Consider the following 21,289-nt stretch of genomic DNA (forward strand, 5'->3'; position numbering starts at 1 on the left):
TCTCTCTCTCTCTCTCTCTCTCTTTCTCTCTCTCTCTCACTCTCTCTCTCTCTCTCTCTCTGTCCTCTTCTTACCTACTCTGTTTTTCTGTGGCTGAGGCGGCTTCTGAGAACTTAAATGTTGTTAATTTGTTTGCTTCGTACCCGCTTCAACACAATAGAATTTCTTCTGCAGAATGGCATGCCTTTATTGACGGATTTTTCTGATTCTCTAGTTTCCACTGTTTTCTTTTGCCACTGCCGCCTGGATCAGGCTCAACAATTATAGCATATTCAAACTGTAATTTGAACCTGCTCTAATTGGAGCTGGATGGTTGCAGGAATCAAGGAGAACATAGTTTATGATTGCTATACATTATCCCACAGTGCAAACGGGCCCAAAATGAGTTCATTTAGTCTTTCAACATTGATCCTCAGGCCCTCTGTGTATTTCAGCCTTTGTGTTGTGAAGCCATCTGAGACTGAAATCTGAGAAAGACAAAAACCAATAGAAGTGTAGATCAAGGGCAAAAGAACTGACGCATGCAGTCTGTACTTGGGAGATTAACCTCTCCATTAGTAAACAGTTGCTATGTTGTTGAAAGAATACATTGGAAATGATATATCATATTTTAAAGGAATCAGCCTGAATCAGTTAAACTTAATAGAAATTAAAGTTTCATAACAGGGAATCAAATGAACTACATTTTTCTGTTAAATATAAACTGTAGCTTCAGTACCATAGAATAAGCAGCAGTTGAACACTTTTCCTGGACACATAGTAAGAGAAACTTTGAATGACTGTATTTTTCTTTTCTTCGATACCCTTCTTTGTCCCCTCACATTTGGCCAAATACCTGCCAATTGAACAGCAAACGGTTTATCTGTCCCAGTTGGAATGCATGACTTGAACAGTCTTGTAGTCTGACCTAGGCTTTAGACTGAGAAATGTATTTTCTAAAGAATTCATGTAAACTTAGTGATTTACACTGATTACCTGCTTTCTTGATAAAGCCGCAGTACGTTTGTTTTCTGTGTAAATATGGCTTAATAATTGTAAAAGTGGTAAAGTAAGATTAAAGTGTCTCGCAGATTTGTTATTGAGGTATAAGTTAGGTGTAACATTGTCCAGAATGGTAAAATTGCATCTTAATTGTATTCAAATCTACATATATTTTAAAGTTATAGCAAAGGGTTATCTTCTGCTCTGTATTTAACTTTCTGTAAAAAATAAGACACTTTTTGTTTTTCGCGGAATTGGGTTTGGTTTTATAGTGGTGGGTGGATTAAAACAGAACGCAGCTACAAAAACAAATTCATGATAAGTGTAGTTATAATAAACATAAATCAATTAATAGATGCCATTTATGACACTTTTCTGTATAGTATCCACAGGATGGTTTTGATTCTCAGAAAATGATCTTATTAACTTATTTTACAGGGTTTCCTCTGGGTCTTCAAAAGTCTTAAAAAGTCTAAAATTTCAAAATCTAAACTGTAGGCCTTAAAAAGTCTTAAATTCGCTGAAGTATTGTGTTCTAGGTCTTTTTAAATTCCGTGATGTTGTAGTTCTTTCTTTCGCTTGTCCAAATATAATTCTGCTGTATTATGACTACAAATAAGACCAACATGCAAGTTCTATTGCAGCCAATCAGCTTTTGTGTTTTTGGAGCAAGTGTCTTTTGGATTGTACCTCAGACATAAATGTATTCTTCCGCTATGGGGAAGTTTAACCATACTACATACATTCGCTTTCAAAATGTCTTAAATTTGACTTGGTGAAACTCTGTTTTGCAACTAAAGGGGGATCTCAATATGTCATTATTTTTAATGTGAATCTCAAAATTTACACAAAAAAATCTAAGTTTTTTTAATGTTTTTTTTACTGACTATCATTAGTAATGCCGTTTGCAATAGCACATACTCACAGGCAGTTGTCAGTTTGTCAAAGATAAAATCCATCCACCACTATGCCATATACCAATTGTGACGATTGGTCATTTTTGCTGTTCTAATCCAACCCCTTCTCTGAGATGGGACCTTGACGGCTGCATGTCACTTTACTCACAACTTTCCTGTTTTCTCTGAATAGGTCTACCCATCTTTGTCAGTGTCTCATAATGTGTTTCTGCATATGTACTCATAGCAATGACAGTTAATTCATATTAATCTCTTTTTTTCCCCTTGCACCCCTTTCATTCTCTCTTCCAACGCTTAAAATAGAAGTGGAGCAAAAAGGTAAATAACAGACACGATCCCAACCCTAGCTCCTTGTTTTGTGGCATCTGGTTGTAAACTACCTATTTTTCCATGGTGGCCCCTTCAAACTTATTGCAGACGTTATCTTCACGAATCCCCCACCCCCTAACTATATTGTTAACGGCCAGTGTAGTGCAACAAGGAGAGTGCTTGTGTGCAAAAAAAACTGCACACAAGCAGCCAAAAGATGTAAATGGGGGCATATTGGCTGCAGTCAATAGGGGCTTCCTCTCCTCAGTCTTCCTGGGTGCTTTTGCTACTCAGCAGAATCTCATATTGCCTGGCTTCCGAAACCTTTTCCATAGCATGCCATGGTAACCGTGTTTCTTGGCCCTTTTTTAAAGCTATTGCTTACTACTGTTCCTTTTATCTCTGAGCACTCCCCCCTCCCCTCTCTCACTCTTCTTGCCATTATTCTCACCTGACCACTTGCTGCTCTTTTCTCTGTTGATCCTTATGCCTTATATGCTTCAGAGCACCAACCAAAACACCTCAAGAGACCCTTAATAAAAAAGTTTTTTAAATTTTAATGGTTGTGACATTTGCACCACTTCGTAATGACAAGCCTCTCAGGAATATACCGTAGAATAGGTTGTGTAAGTGAGATACTTCTAAGTACTCACAAAAAATTGTGCACACTGTGCTGACTCCTACTCTCTCATAACCTCTCCCGTCTGTTGCCAAGTGTCTTTAGTTGGCTGCATTTTTTTTGTTTACAGGACCAATTGTTTCGTTAAGTTTTGTTTCTGTTCTATTTCCCCTCATTTGTGTTCTAATCCCAACAGTAAATGTCTGTGTGGCCAAGCTCCTTTTTGTTTCAGACAACTTTATAAATTTAAACATTATGCTTAATAACTTTCCTGTTTCTTTTTTTCTTTCTATGCACAAAACCAAAATCCTTATACTGCTTGTGAATATTGGCTATAGCTGTTAGTTGTGTTTTGGCCACTCTTTAATGTGTGTCTGTCTCCACTCCTTGTGGACATCCTGTAAAACAAATATGAAGACGTTAGAGAGTCTATGGATAGAACATATAGTTTTTATCGTTTTATTTTTCACATGTTAACCCGTGTCTGTTTCTTATTCTACTTTTCTCCCATTACTAGTTTTTCTTTGTCCTGGGACTCTGAAAGCTGTCGGTGATCCTTCCTTTCTATTTGAAGCGGAGCAACAAGCTGGTGCCTGGTGCAAAGACCCACTGCAAGCTGGTGACAAAATCTACTTCATGCCTTGGACTCCTTATAGGACAGACACTCTCATTGAGTATTCCTCCCTGGATGACTTCCAAAATGCCCGGCAAACCATCACCTACAAGCTGCCCCACCGGGTGGATGGGACCGGATTTGTGGTCTACGACGGGGCCGTGTTTTTCAACAAGGAGCGTACCCGCAACATTGTGAAGTTTGACCTACGGACTCGAATCAAAAGTGGTGAGGCGATCATCAATAATGCCAACTACCACGACACGTCGCCCTACAAGTGGGGTGGTAAAACAGACATTGATCTGGCAGTAGACGAGAATGGGCTGTGGGTCATCTACGCCACCGAGCAAAACAACGGCATGATCGTAATAAGCCAGTTAAACCCCTACACGCTCCGATTTGAGGCTACCTGGGACACCACCTATGATAAGCGCTCAGCCTCCAATGCCTTCATGGTTTGTGGAGTACTCTATGTGGTCCGTTCCACCTATGAAGACAATGAAAGTGAGGTCAGCAAGAGCCTGATCGATTACATTTACAATACTAAACAGAACCGTGGGGAATACGTTGATATCCACTTTCCCAACCAGTACCAGTACATTGCAGCTGTGGAATACAATCCGCGAGATAACCAGCTCTATGTATGGAATAATTTTTACATCCTGAGGTACAACCTGGAGTTTGGCCCACCTGATCCAGCACATGGTAAGAACCCCCTCCCCCCGTGCCATGCACACAGGAGGATGTCTGTTTCAGAGATGTTCGTACACACACACACACACACCAACACACACACACACTTTGATATTCCTTTGGTATTCCCAATCCATGTATCAAGTGTCACAGTTGACTGATTTTTAATTTAGAACCTAATATGTGCTAGATATGTTACGGAAGCTTTGGAGTGTAGGAAGGCTTCTCGGGGGGGGGGGGGTTCTGTGGTAAACAACACCTCAAAGCCAGTTACCTTATCATAAGGGATCAATATCGAGGGGATTTGGGGAGGTTTACCATCCGGGCGTTCCCTGAGTCCCTAGTGCTAAGGCTCTAGGGACCTCTGCTAGCATAACCCTTTTTTTAGAGAGAGTATGACAGGGAGAGAGATATACTTTCACCCCTGGAAACATACATGCCCGGACAGGTGCAAAGTCTTGCCTGGGGCAAGGTTAGATCATTCCCCAAGTGATGCTGAAACTCCAAATCTCCATTGGCCTTTAAAAAAAGTACTTCCCACCCTGCCTACAGAAGGTGAGGATTCAAGGTTCTGTCTAAGAAAGAAAGAGATGGTAGACACCAGGGAGAAGGATCAATCACCCAGGGTCACATCAGTAGCGTATGTTTTTAATTTAGCTGTCAAGAGCTGAGGGGAAGCTAGCCTAGGCATGCATTAGTCCTTACCCTGAGAATATAATAACAGTAATTATCCTAATCCCCTGCACACCCAGAGTCCTAAATCCACGTAATGCTCAACGCAGTCAGTGATGAGCCACCGAGGTCAAGCAACTTTTCCACAGATTATCCAAGAGCTCAATATTTATTAATGTCTTTGCTCGTCCACTTTTGTATTGATAGGACATGACGTGAGACTGCTAAATTGGGTTCAGCCAGTGGAACAGTACCAATCTAGTTATACCAAGGCAAACCTCACTGTAACAAAGAAAGTAGTCCAGGTTGGAAAGCAAAATTAATATGCAGAGAGGGGGATTGAGTAGAATACTGCAACAATCATGCGGAATAAGATAAAAAAATGTTTTATTTTTTTATTTTTCCAACTCTGAATAACATGTTTGAAGTTTCTCCACTGCTAATAAGACAGATACCATTTTTTAATTAAATATTTGCATATCACAAGTACATTCAGAGCAATTGAGGCATATGCTACAGCCAAAAGGTGCTTCCTAAATTTAGTCATGCCCAAAACATAATGGTGCACAGAGAGAATTCAAATGAACTGGTTCTAAGCAGTGACTTGCATTTACAGACAGCTGCTATAAAAGTGGCCATGATATCACACCTTCCAGAGTTGTCAAGTAACAAAGTAGAAATACTTTGTTACCTTACTTAAGTAGAAATTTTAGGTATCTATACTTTACTGGAGTAAGTATTTTACAGCAAGCTTTTTACTAATACTCCTTACATTTTAACGCAATTATCTGTACTTTCTACTGCTTACATCTAAAAAAAGTCTTGTTACTCCTATTTCAGTTTGGCTTTTTTGTCATCTTAAAAAAAAAAGAAATCTGTCCCGGTAAATCATGCCATCTGGATAGAGTGAATTTGATTGTGGTTGGATGAGAAGTATAAACACATGCCCTTCTGACACTCTTTTGGATTGTACTAAGTCCATCGTACCTGCACATGACACAAATCACGTCACACTCCAGCAAGGAAATAGCAGACGTATGTAGCATAGTACAAAGATGAATGTGGCAGAGACTCAAGAGAACTCTAGCGAAATGTCCCAACCGAGCACCAGCGAGGAGGTTGGTAGCCTCCTGGCAGGTAGACCAGCCAACCCTTCTACATCCCTGGCTGTACCTGGAAGAATTTTTTGAATGGTTGGATGCAAAAACAACTCCTTTCAAATGGGCTGCAAGCTCTGTGCACCCAAGTACCACAAGCTATTTGTTTCCAAAACTTGTTGCCTAATTTGAAAAAAGCATATTGATATAATTTTTTTTCCTTACATTACTTTTACTTTTATACTTCAAGTAGTTTTAAAACCAGTACTTTTAAACTTTCACTTGAGTAAAAAGCCAACCCTAACCCTACAGAAGTCTTTTAAACCCTAGTATACATACTTCTGCCTCAGTAATGAAAATGAATACTTTTGCCACAGCTGACCCCTTCTACTATCTGATCAAAACAAATTGGAGCATGTCTTTACATGTCATCATATGTTTATATACATTGAATCGATTTTTAAGCAGTCGAGCAACAGCTTCCACAACAGCCTTTATTTTCAGCTTCACTGTTATGGATTCTTGGAATAAACTGTGTATAGACATGCTGCATGCTCAATTGATTTATTCATTTGCTGAATAGATACTGATTACTGATGGAGAAATCAGAGGCTTGAACAGGATCCACCCTGATATAAGTCTACATTCCGTTTTTTGTGTTTGTGTGCAATGTTTAGAACCATACACACTCCTCTGGGCTTCCTTATTCACGCATCTTTATTTTACCGCAAACAAGGACTCCGTTCTTTCTTCTTGACAAATGAGCCATAAGCTTGGCCCTGCTGCGGTGCTGACTAATGTATGTTGAGTTCCAGTTGATAAGTGCAAGGCAGAATGGTCCAGGGTGATCATCAAGATGTCAATAAACTTGTCCTCCCACATGGCTGATGTTGACACATAAATGATGGCACTTTTTTCTGGCTGTCACTAAATGCCCTCTCTGTGATATCTTGATGCTTGTTTCAATGCCTCACTGGGCACTGAAACAAGCCATCAGAATGCTTTTGTACTGTTAAAAGTTGAAGGTACGTGTTTTGAGCAGCACTTGGCGAAAGAAAATCATTTCAGCTTTGCTCAAATAATTGCAAGTATGAAAGCACATGCTGAAGGCGTCGTTTGTAGAACAGAGCATCGCAAATTATTAATGTAGATGCTGTAGCTGTTTTATAAGTTTGACTGTTTTTTTGTTTAACCACAGTTTATCTCCTTCAAGAGAGAATTTGAATGTGACTGTCCACTGTCCCGTCCTGTCCCCCACCCAAATTTCTCAAGTGCGCAAACAAGTCTGACACATGACGAAGGAATTGCAATCACATCAAAGTGATGTTGGGGCCCTGTGTGGCAGACAGTTGGGTTCCTGTCAAGTCCAATAACGTTGCTTGTGTCAAGGCAAGATCATCTCTTGTAGGATTATGGGGGAGTGGATGGGGTCACATCCAACATGCGGCTCCAATGAAAGTGGACATTAAATGGGTCAGTAAGTCCCACTTTTGGCTTTGACCAGCTGAGCCATAATCCACTCATTTAACCATGACTCAATGCCTGTTCTCCTTTTTGCATATATAAGCTCATAAAAAGACATATTCCTTTGTCGCACCTTGTAAGTGAGATGATTAAATTGATTTAAATGAGGTATTCCGAGAGAAAATTCATTTTGCACCAATTTCTATGGACTGTTTATTTATGCCAAGCTTTTGTATTTGGCCTCAAACCACTGAGTAAGCACATCAAAATCTTTTTCTTACCAGAAGTAAGCACAAACAGACTCTTTTCACTGCCACAATGGGACAGGGGTGATCCTCGGAAACCTTTTATTTATCCCCTGTCGCAAAATTAAATTCTGAATCACTTCCATATAAAAGCCCCCGGCGCTACAGTTAACACCCATACCAAATCTAGACCTCCTTTTTAATTGTTGAAATGTCAATACATTTGCATACAATTTCAATCTTTGCTGCACCCTCAAATTATAAATTTGCAAGTGGGGATCGTAAGGAAGAGAATGACCCAATTTGTTTGAAATTATAAGGTAGGGCTCACTGACGCGACATGCCAATTAGCTTACAAAACTCTGCATGTGGTCAAAACAATGCCCTATAGTTTGTGTGTTATGAAAGTGCTTTGCAATGCAAAAATGCTCAGCTGTTACAGATGCTTGTGAGTCATATGCATTAGCAGTCACCCCAGAGAGCCTACCTCTTATAGTCTGATGAATATACAGGTCCCTAATAAGCACCACTATGATTCATTCTTGTCTTCTGCAGTGCTTACATAGAGGTCAACTTGTGCATGGCAGCATTTAGAGAGAAAGCAGGAAACCCAGAAAGAGGAGGAGAGGTAGGATATTTTAAACTTCAACATCAAGGTTTCACAGCCATCTGAGCTGCTGTGGTAAAGCAGCAGAGACTCTGTCCTCCTATATGTTCACCAGTGGTGTAGTAGTAGGGATCAAGATGTGTTAAAAACGGCCAATTTGTCAGCTGTCCAAGTGGACACAGAGGTGTGAAAGCAGACTGTATTGATGTGGAAAATCACCCTTTTTGTTTTGTTTTTCTGTCCTCCTGTCATATTCTTGTTTTTTCCCTGTCTGCCTCCAATCATATTGTCTCTCTCTCTTTCATTATCTCTCTATTGCGTTCAGTCTTGCTGCTTGCTTGTCTGTCTTGCCCTCTCTCTCCCTCTCTCTCTCTTGTATTTTGTCTTTTACTCTTCCTTTGCCTGTAGACTTTTTGTAGTTGTCCTCCACCATTATCATCCATGAACTGTGCCTAACATCTGGATATTTGCATTTGTGTGCATTCCAGTCTGCACATACAGTACATGCGTCTGTTTGTCTTCTCTCCTAAAATCAAGGACTGTTCAAATCATGCCCAACGAGAGCAGTGCACACTTAATGACAGGATTTGAGTAAATCCTTAGCTGTGCCTTCTGGGAAACTGTACAGTAAACAGGAGGAAGACAGCCATCAAGATCAGGCTTTACCCAGTTTTGTCATTCGGAAATATGTGTTCACTGGGGAAACAGTTTATAACCGTGTTTAGATTTAAGAGACATTATTCCATTTAAACATTTTGCATTAAGCATATTTTAGTTGTGATGGCACACATTTATAATGGATCCAGATTCTACTACTAAACTACACATTTAAGTGAAAGTTGATGTTACTTCTCTCTGGTTCTTTCTCACGTTCATTCTTGTTGACTCCTGTTGGCCGTTGTTGGGATCACACTGGTGTTGACTGACTATACAAACCTGGCCAGTCAGGACCAGGCCAAATCAAACACCTCACGGAACACAACAATCTGCAGAAAACAGCCCAGTATGTGTGCAAAAAAACCCTAACGTGACATGTAGCTTTAAGTATGTGTATTAGTAGCAGTGATGTGTTAATTCAACAAGACCTTTATGTTTTTATAGCACCTAAAGGCGTGCCTAAATCCCAGAATGATGTCCATTTTACTGATAATGTTTAGAACTGTGTAAGCTGGGAGAATTTCTGGGATGTTAGGGCACTTTTGGGGAGTGTATCTTTAGCGAAAGGCTTCCTTCTTTACTGCCGGATTACGATATCTGTATATGCCAGTTTCCATTCTGTATTCCTTCCATGTAACCACCATTTTATGAGACACTGTGACATTATTTCATCTACATCGTGACCCACTGGTCTCATTCTTGGTTACGATATGAGGGTGAATTTAACTGGGGGGAAATCCCGCGACAGGGATTTACAGTCTTGTTCACAACGTCTCTGATATTACATTGTGGGATTATACCTAACCACCCAGTGTCTGGTGGCAGTACAGGCCATACAGCACATGAGGTCAGGAGGTCACCTGTTTTTCTTCTGAAATATGATCACGATCGCTGCTGCTCCTTGTTAGACACAAGGACCAGTTGTTGCCAGAGAAGGAGGAACATTTAACCTCATTTTAACACCTCAAGATAATGTTTTCTCATATTCCCAAGCTGCTTTTCCCTACTTCTACTGAAATGACTTAGCGCTGATGTGAAAACTACTGCACACAACACGGCCAAATGGTCTTTCCTGACAGCGTGGAAGTATGTGGGCAACAGCAAACCCAGGGTTATGATTTAAAATGTCACAAAGAGTTGTTTTACATAAAAGAGAAAGGGGTGGGGGGTGATTATGGTTACACTGAGCCCTATAGCCAAGGGGACCCACAGTCTCTTGTTTGATTACAGTCTGACGTGAAAGGCGTATTAAAAGAATTATTACTCAGACATCACAATGGTCCCCCATCACTCCCTGACACACGCCTTTGAGGAGATTTATTTCACACAGGCCTGATTATTGTGTCTGTGTGTTTCTCTGATCGGTGTATATGTGGGTAGGCATGCTTTTTGCCTGACACAGCTGTGTGTGTGTGTGTGTGTGTACGAAAATCTCTGAAACCGACATCCTCCTGTGCGCATGGCATTAAATATCAGTCTGCTTGGCACACTTAGAGTTAATGGTTGAAATTTGAGGCACGTACAGTAGAGAGAAAGCTGCAAGGAGGAAAAAAAGCAGGCTGTAGTCTAGCAGCTGCTGTGTCTGTTCTCTATACTTTGGTGTCATTCTGTGTGTGAGGGTGTATATGAATGGGTACATATGTTTATAAGCGTGTCTGTGTGTGTGTGTGTGTGTGTGTGTGTGTCTGTGTCTGTGTCTGTGTCTGTGCACTCTGCCTGAATGCCTTTGTCCAAATGAGCCAATGCGTTTGTATTGTGGGAAAGAGAAATATTGGAGACAGCAGTAAATAACGTAATCCAGCTATTACGTTTCGTTCCCTAAGACATGGACATATACTGTACACATTCTCACAAAGACATGACTCATGGGAAATTATACGAATTTTCACTCAGCTTTCTTCACATTTACTGCTGATACACAACCAATCATACGCCATCTTCCCCTCCACGGCTACAAATGCAGCGCAGAGTGAAAGACGTGTAATCCAATTTCCTTTGTGTATTATTGTTATTATTGGTAGATATCAAAATGCATCACACACGTATAATAAATAATCACACTATTTCATACTCAAGAACAGCTCCATTTCCATATGAACTCAGAAGCAAGGCTGCATCCAGAGTGAAATGCGTAAAATGCATGTTTAAAAATGAGATATTTCAGCAGCTGCATTAGAACAGGAAATAATTTACACTTAGTTTTTTCACAGTTCAACACCTTCTTTCAATTATTCTACACTTTGTGCCAACCAAATTAGAAGCTGATGGGTTATTCATTTATTTTCCATCCACTAGATTCTCTTGGACCCCTGAGTGTGGCCCCCTTCTGATGGCAGAAACAGACTGAATTGTTGGATATTTGACAGACTTGTTAACTTTTGCGATTTCTCTTCCATTAGGAGGTGATTACTACCCAGGAGCCACATTTCACAGTGTATAAGAGACAAAATTCGTTTTACCTTAGCAAGGAGCAGGTCTACTAAATGGGAACAAAGAGGTGAATCTCCTAAGCAGCCTCATTTTACATCGTTATGAGATAAGTGTGCGATCTAATAATTCTTTTAACTTTTTTATGTCGCAAATTATCTGAAACACATGCTAAATGTTTGTTCCTTTACCCTTTTTCCCCAACCCCCGCAAGATAAACAGCACCTGCTAATGTCTATGAAACATTACCCTGATGAACAACCATGCGTTGCCTACTGAAAGTGAAGCCATTAAGCATAATAAAAAAGACACACACGCTGTCGGTTTTCATTTGTCACGACGGCGTGACTATGGAGGTCTGGTAAAGTCTCATTTTGTGTGTGTGTGTGTGTGTGTGTGTGTGTGTGTGTGTGTGTGTTCCTGAGTGCTTACGTGTATGCATTTGCTCTAACAACACTTGGCATGCCGTGCTCCCCTTGCCTTTTCCTCTTCTGGATTCCTGTCTCATTGTCTATCATCAATCCCAGACCTATAACCCCAGCGGTGATAACAGAGCCACTGAGATACATTCAAGAGCAACAATGTGTGGGCGACAAATCACACAAAGAGGTTATGAATAAGTCTGCCCCAACTATCGGCTGTACTTTGGAGAATATCACTCCACGCGCTCACACTTTGTGACAGCTAATTGAAGGTTCCCCTTGGGCTGAGCGCAGCAGAGACATAATAATCAGGGATCCTGTCCTGGTTTTGCTATATTACCCAAGTGTGGGAGTTGCTTCTCATAATCAAAGGAATATTGCACAGGGAAGGTATTCAGTGGTGTCAGGTGCGTGTTGCTAGCCTGGCCCCGCCTTCCTATGTACTTCCACTTAATTTTCCTTTTCCTTCAGTACTACTTCTGGGTTTGCGGTATATTCTAGGGTATTCTCCAGAAATGTACAAGAGTGTGGTAGGACCAGACTAGTGTATTGCCACAGTGCAAAACAGAAATATTTGGTCTATGCTATAAACACAAAAGGTTTGAAAAAGGCTGCTGCAGCACTACCAACATATCAATACCCATCCCTCGCAGTGGCTGCTTAAAAACTTATCCACTTAGACAACTATGTGAAGAAGTGACTTCCTGAGAGGAGTGTTCATTTTAATACCTATGGGTTAATTCCTCCCAGCTTTCATTGGATCAAATTAAATCAAGCTATGGCATAAAGGTAATAAGCTTATTGTGTCTCTGGTAGGATTACGAGCTGACACGCTATGTACACAGGAACAGCAGTGGTCAGAGAGGCTGCATTGTTTATGCACGGATTTCCCTGGGAATATAGCCTACATTCACATTACTCTTTTTCACACAGGAAAGAGGATTAGTATGCATCAAAGACGTGAAATGAAACCTCCCAACAGGATTATTTTAGCCCTTTTACTTGTGTCATTTTCATAATATTTCTTGTTAATGAAGCTCTTTAAAATATTGCTGTATTCTATGACTTTTTTTTTTTTTAAGTAATGCCAGCACAGCTTTTCTGTATTGTACAGCTCAGCAAATCCAGCCCACACCACTTTCCCAAAGCCAAACCTATCCAGTTCGCTATGGAGCAATCACTCTCCAATGGTACGCTTTAGGAAAGCCAAACACATTAGTTCTATATTAACCACATTAATTATCCCCACAGTTTCACTGCTGATAGCAGGTAGCTATAACATAACAAAATAAATAAAGAAAACTTCAAAGAGATTTAATTTTAAATGTTGTAACTAGAGCATGGCGCTCAACATCCCAGCGAGCAATGACTTAAGTAAAGGGTGTAGCCAAGATACAGTTGTTAGTTGACATGCTAAAGGAATGTGCTTGGATTACAGCAGATGCCTCTTTGATTTATTGGCTGTAGTTGCGAGCCTTTTATCTTAAATCATGCTGTCGAGCAGCAATTCATTTTCAGTTTATTTCTGTCTGCATTCTAAACTCCCCATCCACGGAGACTGGAATCTTATCTTTATAATCTTTCATACTTTGGAAGTAAGAAACGTATAAATGGCCCTCAAGCTTTTCTTTTCTTTGTTTTCAAATCTTCTGGAAGTTTGCCAAGCAACCCAGACCCAGATGTTTAAAAAGACACAATGATAATTATTTACACACTATGTCAACACATATTCATTATATTTAGACCAAGCTGCAACATTACATGCTGAAGTGTCTAAACTTAACTGAAAAAATGCAAAACATTTTTTTTCATGGTGGCTATTACTCTCACCTCTGTGAGACTTCTCAGTGAGTCATATAAAAACAAGGGCTATAGCAATAAAAGGGTATTGATGCAGAATAGAGACAGTCATTTCTCCAGCTAAATGCTAGTGCTGAAAGGACACTAAGCACAGGTTGTCTCTCAAACACTGTGACAGGCCGTGTAGCCGTGAATTTCAGTGTTGTGTAAAAGGATAGAGGTAGGGAAGGAGGGACAAGGGAAGAGAAGAGGAGGCTGAAGTGAAGCTAGCCAGCCAGATCTGCCTTTAGCTCAGTGTCAAAACAGCCAGTTGTGTGTGTGTGTGCGTGTGTGTGTGTGTGTGCGTCTGTGTTTGTGTGTGTAGTTCTAAAGCCCCCAACAGCAGGGAGCACAGAGTCATCTCCTCTGGTCAATAGAACCTAATTCACCACAGGTAGCAGCCAGCCTCAAAGGTGATTTCCCTTCAACTGTACTGAAGCCTCTCATCTACACCATGGGGCCTATGGTGATAGTAGGGGTGGTGTGTGTGTGTGTGTGCTTTGGTGTGTGTTTGCCTCCATTATCCAATGGAGGCCATAGTTATGGAGGTGTTGCTGACATCTCTCCCTCAATCCACTGGAAGACAGAAACTTTCTTTTACTTCTCCAGTTTAGCCCAATTGTTTCTGAATCTTCCTGTCATCGTCTTCTATTTGGACGTCTATTTTCTGCCATCATTATCCCCCCTCTTTCTATTTCCCCTGTCCTGCCTCTGACTCCCTACTCTCTTTCATTCTCTGTTGCTCGGTCTCGGATGTCTCTCAGTACCAGTTTACTACTGAGTACGACTCAGCTCAAGCAGTGTAACAGCACCTCTTCACATTCTCTGCATGCTCTACAGGCAGCCTAATGGAGGAAATCAAAGTACTCAAATGCGATTAGATTCAGTATGCACATAGCATTCCAATCAGAGCTCCTTTAAAATTCAACCAACAAGTACTTTCTTCAGTGGGGGTTTATGTTTTCTTTTTGTACTTGTAGATCTGGGGCAGATTTATATCAAATAGTTAGTGTTTATCAACATTTCAACGATTCGACTTTTATGTCAGACTTTTATGAAATGTAATTACCGTGCTACCTACATTTCTCGGGTGTATCGCATGAACAATGTCTTCATAGTTTTTCCTTAGTGGCTCATGTTAAATGTAAGGAGTGCACTATTTTCTGCCTTCCCGGGACTGAAACATATTGTTTTTGCCCGAGGCGTTGCATGAGTTACTGCACACCTGCTTTATCAGAGTATGAGTTGTACCAAGAAACGACTGCAAAATGAATGCTCAGGCACCATGGCTATATATACAGGTTTTGTGTTACTCTAGTGAAATTTAATCAGCCATGCCACAAAGTCTCCAAGGCAAGAATGATTGCCGGGCAGGAGGATGTTACTATAATTATTGTCTTGTTCATTGCAGACTGAGTGCCTTGGATAAGCCTTAGTCAACGGGAATGCAACACGCTAGTTGCACAAAGCACTTAGCAGCAATTCACACAACAGGACACTTGGATGTATAAGCATGACATTATTGAACAATTTATTTTAGGAATGTTAGTTACAGGGGACACCGTTATGTTTTAGTGGTACGTGAGGGCATCTGCACACCGGACGTCAAGGTTTGAACACCTGACAAAGTATTCTTCGCAAAATACAAAATACTATAGTCGACATTTTGCTCCCTAGGGATGCAACACTTATTAGCTGACCTCACACTGCAACCGCAGGTCAAACTACCATTTGGTTTGTATTTCTATATTTGAATCCACAGCACGGATTCATGTTTTCATAAAGACTGATAACAAATATGTGCACTAGTGAGAATCACACTCTATAAATCATGAAGGTGATAATGGTTTCCTCACTGGGCTGCACACCATCACATATCAGTGGTCCACCTAAACATAATGCCTCTGTACCCTCTGTCTCTTCACAGCTCCACCACTGTCAGAAGTCACCACGTACCCTCAGCCTCAGAAAACGACAACCACCACCACAACAACCACCACGGTGCACTGGGGTGTGGCCAACACTACCACCACAACAGGGCTCAAGGAGGGCAGCAGGGGAACACCCAAGCCGCCTCCTGTGATTCCACAGACTACTTCCCCTCCGCCCCTTGAGTCCTTCCCTTTACTCGAGCGCTTCTGCGCGGCCACAGAGAACAGAGACATAACGTGGCCTCAGACCCAGAGGGGCATGCTCGTGGAGCGCCCTTGTCCCAAGGGAACACGAGGTAAACAGGACTCCCTCTCACCTCAGGGCCATGTGCTTGCTGCTTTCAACACGACCTAAAGCATTCTAAGGGAACATCTCAGACCATGTTAGACATGTCTGATAATAATCTCTAAAGAGCATCAGTTGAAGTAGGTGTTCAGAGAATCAGTGAAGGCAGTTGAAAATGGCGTTTTAGCTGTGTCATTCCAGTTTGAAGCATGATTATAATGGCTGGGTTGCAGAGGATCCGGCTCAGCTGTTTCTCCTACAGCTTGCACCGAGACGTGCATCCCTCATTTGATTGTGTGTGAAATTGTGTTAGCACTCAGAGTTCATCAGGCGCAGGGATAATTAGGACAGGGAAGAAAATGTTGCCACTTTGTATCACAAACAGGAGCCAGCTGTTGGAAATATTTTCAAAAATAATTTGCAAAATTGGCTACTTTATATGTTTGGAGTTTACCGTATCCAACTATTTCAGTTTAATTTTTTTCTTTGACAGCATAACAAAAACTGAACATCTTTCATGGCTGATATGTCTGTGTGTACACACAAGTAGACATTCCCTGGCTTTATATTTGAATGAATTTCCATTTTTGTAAATGTCTTGTTTGTGTTTAGTTTCCTTATTGTATCTGTGCCCTTGTCCTTTGTTGCCCTGAAAAGGACTTACTGGGGAAAATACATTTGATTTGACTTGATTAATCCTGATTATTCTGTTCTTGTTTTCCCTGTCAGGCACAGCTTCTTATTTATGTGTCCTATCCACTGGGGCCTGGCACCCGAAGGGCCCTGATCTCAGCAACTGTACCTCCCACTGGGTCAACCAAGTAGCCCAAAAGGTTTGTATGAGCTCTGCCTCACTGTTTTCCTTCTAAATGGAATGTGTTTTTTAAAAACATAGAGAAGGTAGACAAAATAATGGAAACATCCTTGTTACAAAAGTGGCTACAAAGCTGGGTGAAATTAGCCGGAAAGTTGCATTTGTCAGCTATGAAAGAGGTCTGGTAATGAGAACTTTGATATGTGTTTTCTTTAAAAAAAGTTGAAGACTGATAAAATTGCGGGTGCATCAGTCAAAAAATAAAAATGTAAGGGGAAATTTTAATGGACAAATCAGCACAAATAAGGTATAGCACAAAGCACAGACAGAGATAGGACAGGTGTAAGCTGTTTATATTAGTCAAAGAAAGCATTTGTTACTGTGTGACAAAAAACTGCCACCATGGCAACTTCTCCCACATGAAGAAAATCTTTTCATAACTGGCATTTCAAGGACTCATTAAAGTGTGATTAGATGTCAAAAAACGGGCTGTAAAGAAACCCTCCAAGTCTGTTTTCTTGCATTCTTGTGAACATTATTCACTCTCTTTCCCCCTGCAGATCCGCAGCGGTGAAAATGCAGCTAACTTGGCCAATGAGTTAGCCAAGCACACCAAAGGCCCCATCTTTGCAGGGGATGTCAGCTCCTCGGTGCGCCTGATGGAGCAGCTGGTGGACATCCTCGATGCTCAGCTGCAGGAGCTCAGACCCAGCGAGAAGGATTCTGCAGGACGAAGCTTCAATAAGGTAACCCAAAAAATCCTGTATCACGCACCATATAATTAACATACACACTGGAAGCATTTTTTCACCATTTCTCTCTTGTCGCATCACTTTTCACTGACATGTTAATAATGACAAATGCAGAAGGGATTTTAGTGTTTCCCAAAATAATGCAAGGATATGTACAGTAGTTGTGATTTATTTGTCACACGCAGTCTGCCTTTCCTTCTCTGTCTTTTGAAGTGGAGGAAAGCTGGCATGTACCAGAGATCTCTATTCATTTCAGTGTTTGTACATTTATGGTATTGGCCAAAATGTGTCTCTGCCAAGCGTGCTACTTCTATGATGTGTCAGGAGGCTTTGGCAGGTTCAGGAAAAATACAGCATGTCATAAATGTGAGCTGAAGAATTATTACACATTGAGAAGGTCAATGGCACGTATTAGGGAATGGATGGATCAGTCTTTCAGTAGTTACTTTGTATATTGACCACTCAGTCAGGGCCTTGTTGCTACAAAGCCTTTGGTTGCTTAGCTTATGAACTTGTGCAAATTACGTGTCTCTATTTTTTATCTGTTCTTTTTCTTTTCTAATAAAAAAGCTTCAAAAACGAGAAAGGACATGCAGGGCATACATGAAGGTACTGGAGCAATGGCTCTGTCCACTCTGCTTGCTGCCGTCCCCTCCTCTATCCCTGTGCTACAACTGTATATGCCCCAGCCCAAGTTCAGCAGCATGTAACCTCTGCACTGTCATGTACTCCCTCCTCCCTGTGCTTTCTGCTTTTTGAGTAATTGCCTTACACACAGACACAATCGTTCCAAAAGTGCTTTCTAAAGTCAAAGAGAAGTCATCTCCAATTACTGAGGTGGCTTCTTTACATGGATGTGTCTCTGTGTTTTGTTTCCCCCCCTTTATGCAGTGATAGCAATGGTGTATTTTGTTTTTCATCCTGTTTTTCCCTGTTGTATGTTTTCTAAGTGTTTACTCAAGATTGCACGTCTGGATGCATAACACAACACAAACAAAGAATCCTGCTCTTACATCCCTCTCATTATTCATTTGCTAAAAGGATTTTCTGCTTTGTGACATTTTTTTGCTTTTTATACGAGCGCTGCATTCAACATATAAAACCCTACTGAATATTGGATCAAACAAAGGTCACTTGTGATTAATTTAAATCTTTTTCAAGGACCATCACCCGACCTTTCATCGCATGCAAAGTAAAAACTGTAGCTCTTGTTTCACAAGGACACAGGTTTTAGGTCATAGAAGTCATTTGTTTCATAAATTAAAAGAGCAAATCTTCAGCTCTATCTGGTTAACAGGGTTAGCCAGGTCAAACCATTTCTTTCCTTTTCTTTGAGTGCTATCAGGTTGGGGGTCATACATCAATGTATTTTGGCCACATATATCCCTCAACCATTAGGGGGATCAGTGTCCTCCACCTGCCACCAAAGTCACCCCCCGCAATCCAGATCTCTCCTTCGGGAGGGTATTAAAATTGATCGAGCTAATTAGCCAGTCAACGGTCGTGCGCTCGTAACAAGAAAGGGAGAAAAGAGAGAAAAAAATACTTGTATGTAGTTACTCCACTTCCCCAAAAATGCATCATTTGTTTTTTTAATGTCACAACATGTAGATGTTGAAGGAAGCAACCTTGTTAGAGGTTTTGTCTCATTGTAAATCACAACATTTAGTCGACTAATGACAGCATAAGAGGATTTGGGACGGAGCCCGTTGAGTCAGCAGTATCTGAGATCTGCCACACTTGACGCAACATCACTATAACTGCCCCCCAACCTTCCCACCATGTCGCCAGCATTGATTACCTGATTAGACACATTGATTTGATAATTTCCTGAAGAAAACTTGGCGTTGTCTGCATCCCACGCCCCATTTATCTGCTGTCTATCCTGAGCTGTTCAGGTGGCAGAAACTGAAGCTAGAAAATATATAAGGATTCAATTTTATTACACTGTTTAACGCATCATAGCTATTTTATTCTTTATTAATACTAAGTGCTTTTTGCAGGGTGACTGCATGACTTATGGTACAGTAAAATATTTTCAATAGAGGACAAGCTGACTGCAGGTCAAAAGTTAAAGAAAAATAAAGTTTTTACATGCGACATGCTTTGCAATTTGACTTTGACAGCTTTTGTTACTTTGACTTTAATCAGGCCAACTCTTAATATCCTGCTATCGGACAGACCTGATAGGCTCAATGCACTCACCCTGTGTGAAGTGTCTGCCCTGATGCGGCGTCCTTGACAAAGAAACTGAATCCGCACCATCTCCAAGTGATGCTCCTGTTCTTCTCACCCTATGCAGTTTATCCTTCACAATACAATTGCAAAAGCAATGTCTTTCTTATTCTGTAAATTTCTGTAATTAATCGATCTTGTCATATATGCAACCATAACTAAATTATCCCCCCCCCCCCCCCATCATTTTTATTTTTAATCCTCACAGATGTGATGCCTCAACACAGCATTTCATGCATTTTAGTGTCCGCATGTCACTGCTTGCAAACAAATTATTTTTTTTACTGAGTTACTCAAGTATCTTTTGTGTGTGTGTGTGTGTGTGTGTGTGTGTGTGTCCGTGTCTGTGTGTCTGTGTGTCTGTGTGTCTGCTTCGGCACAGGCCATTGTGGACACGGTAGATAACCTTCTGCGACCAGAGGCCTTGAAGTCCTGGCAAGACATGAACAGCACGGAGCAAACACACGCAGCCACCATGTTACTGGATACTTTGGAGGAAGGGGCCTTTGTCCTGGCCGACAACCTCATGGAACCTGCCATTGTCAAAGTTCCCGCAGACAACATAAGTAAGTAAAACAAGACTATGTGGTGAGCAAATGACAAGAGTTCTCGATTGATGTGAGCTCAGTTAATTTGATTACTTTCAATTCATTGTGAGAGTTACTCTGCGATAGGAAAACAGGGCCGCCACATAAAAAAGGACTTTGTTTTCATAATAAGCGTTTAAACCTTGGGGGAAAAGAAAAACAACGCATATTAGGTTTAACGAGTCGCTTACTGACAAAGTGATGAATATCAGACAATTAAATAGACTGGATTCTCTGATTGCGCACGCTTAGTTTATAAATGTATGCGTCTAGACCTTGTAACTCTATACATTAATGTGAACATTAGCCTGCTGTGGAGTCAGAAAAAGTACATTGTTTATTCACAGCCTCATTTTCTTCTGCTCTTAGACCATATAAGGAAGGCTTCTCCTTAGTTGTTCTGTTTACTCTGCAGTGTGGTTTTATTCATATTAGTAAGAGTCTCACAGGGATTAAATGATTCCTTTGTAACTGACGTTTTTTATTGTGCAGCCCATTGTGACAAAGAGTAGTGTTTGAGTCATTGATATGTCATTTGGTCTGTGCCAACGGTTTGTGTAGAAATGTCAGGAAGAAAGCTTTGGGATCAATATTGCCCACTGTATGGTTTGTAGGCCCTTATGTTTCAGTTAAACAGTCTGCAATGACCAATGTCTCATTCTCTTGTACTTTCTCTTTTTACTTTGAACCAATCCTCTGCCTTTCTACACCGGGCAGTCCTGGATGTGTATGTACTCAGCACCGATGGCCAGGTGCAGGATTTTAAATTTCCACAATCCAGCGAAGGCAGTATCTCAATCCAGCTGTCGGCCAACACTGTCAAGCTCAACAGTCGGAATGGTAAGCTCTCTTGAACATAGCAGGAGAAATGAGAGACACTTGTCAAGATAGTTCTGCTTTCTTTAAAATAAATTAAGTGCTTATTTAGTGTGAGTGTGCGTGTGTGTGTGTGTGTGTGTGTGTGTGTGTGTGTGTGTGTGTGTGCGCCTTTAGCTCCCATTTTTGTTTCTGTGAAAAGGTGAAGTGTCTTTACTAGTGTAGGAGCACAACAAAGGAGTTAATCTAAAAAAACTCCAAACTTGAATAATGAGAGGCTTTTCAAGGCTCTCTCTCTCTATCTCT

The 21,289-nt window shown here is 41.0% G+C and overlaps 1 protein-coding gene across 50 annotated transcripts in view; it reads left to right on the top strand.

Moving 5' to 3' along the window:
• adgrl2a (adhesion G protein-coupled receptor L2a) overlaps positions 1–21,289 on the top strand; it is an 89,350-nt gene that overhangs the window by 49,237 nt on the left and 18,824 nt on the right. For 37 of the 50 annotated variants that reach the window (XM_034881813.1, XM_034881817.1, XM_034881829.1 and 34 more), the window contains 8 exons: positions 2,202–2,216; positions 3,344–4,144; positions 15,490–15,789; positions 16,509–16,612; positions 17,154–17,339; positions 17,916–17,954; positions 19,963–20,146; positions 20,885–21,007. In XM_034881813.1, coding sequence (XP_034737704.1) covers positions 2,202–2,216; positions 3,344–4,144; positions 15,490–15,789; positions 16,509–16,612; positions 17,154–17,339; positions 17,916–17,954; positions 19,963–20,146; positions 20,885–21,007 — 1,752 coding nt within the window. The remainder of the gene's footprint in view (positions 1–2,201; positions 2,217–3,343; positions 4,145–15,489; positions 15,790–16,508; positions 16,613–17,153; positions 17,340–17,915; positions 17,955–19,962; positions 20,147–20,884; positions 21,008–21,289) is intronic. The other 13 variants (XM_034881819.1, XM_034881822.1, XM_034881857.1 and 10 more) reach the window with 2 other exon arrangements.

This window comes from Etheostoma cragini, chromosome 9 (assembly GCF_013103735.1).
Source record: "Etheostoma cragini isolate CJK2018 chromosome 9, CSU_Ecrag_1.0, whole genome shotgun sequence".
NCBI classification, from domain to species: domain Eukaryota; kingdom Metazoa; phylum Chordata; class Actinopteri; order Perciformes; family Percidae; genus Etheostoma; species Etheostoma cragini.